We start from the raw sequence: 3,124 nt of genomic DNA, 5'->3' as shown, positions 1-3,124 counted from the left end.
AATTTATATATATATATATATATATATATATATATATATATATATATAAAAAAAAAAAGGATTTAGGATCATAACCCATTATGTATGTATGTGTGTATTTATTTATTTATTCATTCATTATTTTATTTTACAAAATATAATAATTGTAATTAATTTTGTTATTATAATGTTTAACAGTGGACATATAATGTGGAACACCTTTTACTGAATTAGTTTTGCCAAAAAATTTTCAGCATTAATATAAAACAGCTAGCCATTTTTCAGTTCCAAGAACGTTCAGAGAATGTTAGTTTATTATTCCCGGAATGTTCCCAGAACATGGACTTTTTAAGGTTTGTATTTGGTTAGCCAGGAATTTATGGATTTGGCTATTTCTTTATGGAAGGTTTACAGAACTTTAGGGGAATGTTCAATGTTCTCAAATTCTCAAAAAGGCATCAAAATCTTGAAATGGTCCAATTTTGGCTAATCAATGGTCCTGTTTGATATATATAATTCTCTAATTACTAAAGTGACCAGAAATTCCTTGTTGAGTTAAAAACACATTCGGAGAAAATGTGGATGAGGAAGCAGAAAATGTAAGCTGAAGCTATTTCTACTCCTCATTAAAACACCTTCTCCATTACCGTTAAATATGGATCGATTGGCATGAATTATGCAGCTCGTTGTTAATCAGGTGCAAAAGTGAGAGTTTAAACATGCTTAAAATGTGAAAACGTGCCTGTGACGTATGCACACATGTTCATCATCGCACAGCAATGCTTCACAAAGATGTGCATAATCAAGACTGAGGAAGGCTATCTGTCATTCTGCAGGCCGCAGCTCTATTTATTCAGAAAGAACATTGTGTCTTTGAAATGTAGACAACTGTGGGTATTTCAGAGTCTGGACAGCATGTGCACAGCACATCCACCGCTAATGAGATGCATCAGTCACACAAATGGTTATTTTGACTCAGTGATGTATTGAAAGACCCTTTCCAGTTCTGAATTAATTATCATGTATATCCTGAAAAGCAATGTCAGCATTGAGGTTATAAATCAAGATGTGAATTGACAGGCATTGTACTTCATTAGTGGCCGCATTTTATTAGATTTTCACCTGCTTAACTTTGCAATATTTGTGCTACAGACATGAACAGTAACTCAAACCATGGTCTATACATTTCTTACTGATCAGACTTGTGATTTTTGCCTGACGCATGAACAAATGGGTGAAAAAAATCCCAATATCAATGATTTTAATAACAAAAAATTAAATGTATATATGTATACATAACTTACATACATAGCTTGCATTTAACTTGATGTACTAAAATAACCAAAACTGAAATAAAAATGAATAAAAACTTTTTTTTTTTTAGAAATATATTTAAAAAAAACAAACAAACTACTAAACATGACAAAAACACACAACAAAATTTCTTTGTCTTTTTGCACAAGAAAACACATTTTCATGAGAAAATGTAAAAATCTTGTTAAGACACAGCTTCTTTTGGGGTTTTAACATGAGTTAAGTATTTTTTTTTTTTTTTACAAAATAATTGTAATTTATTTTGTTATTTTAGCGTTCAACAGTGGGCATATCATGTGGACATTTCATTTTACAAACATGAGCTAGTAAAATAAATACTGTACCTTGCAGGCTATGTAAGTTGCTTTTGATAAAATCAATATGTGTACTGTATATATCTGCTACTAATCAGCTATATAGCATGCTTTTATAAGACAGAGCATTCTCTGATGGTGGAAATGACATTTGAAACATTTTTGGAAGAAAATGGCCAACTTCTTTGCCTTGAATAAGCTAGCTTGCATTGTATGTGCAATATGACTTTTTTTTGCATAATTTAGCAGAACTGGAAATTATGTACATTGAAAAATTGTTATGGATATTTACCTAGATTTTTCTTTGTTTTTCTCACACATTACAGTTTGATGAACTTTTGAAAAAAAAAAAAAACTTTATTTAAGCTGAACTTGTTCATTTCAGCTGGGAATTACTTATTTTAAAGAAATTGCGAATAATTTGTACACAATAAAAGGTGGTTGATGCTTATTTTACTTTTTGTTCACATTATGTTTAAAAATATCTAATAATAGTTTGTATATTCTGAAAATATATTCTGAAATACTTTATCTGACAGACATTATTTATTAATTAATTTTTCAAATAATGACGTCCTCAAATGCCTTCAAGGAAGATTTTGTCAGATTTAGCTCACTTATGGAGACACATTTATCGCTACAGTAAACCCACGCATGCATTAATAATCAGTGGAGAAATGAGCTTCCACTAGGTGTCGCATTAAGGTTCATATCACAGCTTACATTAGAAAATACAAATAAACTGTATTTTACGTCGTTTAGCATTTCAATACCATTTCGGCATCAAGATAATAAATGTTGCAGAGACAGGTTCAACAGGACTAGGCTATTTCAACAGGAACAATTAAATACATATTTAATGTAGCCTATTTTAATAATAATAAAAAAAAAATCAAACTTAAGAAATGACTATGCAACTTGATATTTTAAGCTAATATTTTACTCAAATAAATATACTGAAATCTTATACTTTTCATATAATTAAAATGATTTAGTCTGCCTTTTTACGCGTTATGTTTCTTTTTACTGCTTTATCACTGAGATCAAAGACATTAGTGTGAGTTTGTAGAGTTGTATGAACACTCACATGTTGTACCGGTAATATCCCGATGAATCGCTGACCGTCTTGACGGATTTCAGGTGATGTGCGTCCACACCGCCGTTCTCCTCTTTCCAGCACTGCTCATCTTCATCCTCAGAAAACGACACTCTTTTCTGGTATTTGGATCCTCTGCCTTTCATGGACATCCAGACAGCGGCTGTGAGAGCGGACTCCAGCTCTGCTCACTCACTGCAGGTGAAGCTCTGACTCCAGCATCAGGATCAGCGTGTGTGTGTGTGTGTGTGTGTGTGTGCGTTTTTGTGACATATAAGGACACACATTTGTATAATGACATGGGTATGACATAGGTATTACAAGGAGAAGGTGACTTATGAGGACATTACCCCATGTCCCCATTTTTCAAAACGCTTATAAATCATACAGAGTGAGGTTTTTTTTTTGAGAAAGTAAAAAT

At 31.9% G+C, this 3,124-nt stretch overlaps 1 protein-coding gene across 1 annotated transcript in view; it reads right to left on the bottom strand.

Annotated features, from left to right (window-relative positions):
* The window catches only part of LOC107676160 (short transient receptor potential channel 3-like), a 47,563-nt gene extending 44,689 nt beyond the window's left edge, over window positions 1–2,874 (bottom strand). Inside the window, exon 1 of the mRNA XM_016470682.1 lies at window positions 2,695–2,874. Coding sequence (XP_016326168.1) covers window positions 2,695–2,855 — 161 coding nt within the window. The 5' untranslated portion in view covers window positions 2,856–2,874. The remainder of the gene's footprint in view (window positions 1–2,694) is intronic.
* Between the last annotated feature and the right edge of the window lie 250 nt (window positions 2,875–3,124).

The sequence above is a fragment of the Sinocyclocheilus anshuiensis genome, unplaced genomic scaffold (assembly GCF_001515605.1).
Source record: "Sinocyclocheilus anshuiensis isolate Anshui unplaced genomic scaffold, SAMN03320099.WGS_v1.1 scaffold2808, whole genome shotgun sequence".
NCBI classification, from domain to species: Eukaryota; Metazoa; Chordata; class Actinopteri; order Cypriniformes; family Cyprinidae; genus Sinocyclocheilus; species Sinocyclocheilus anshuiensis.
Note: the sequence above shows the minus strand (reverse complement) of the source record. Positions and strands in the feature narration are given on the sequence as shown.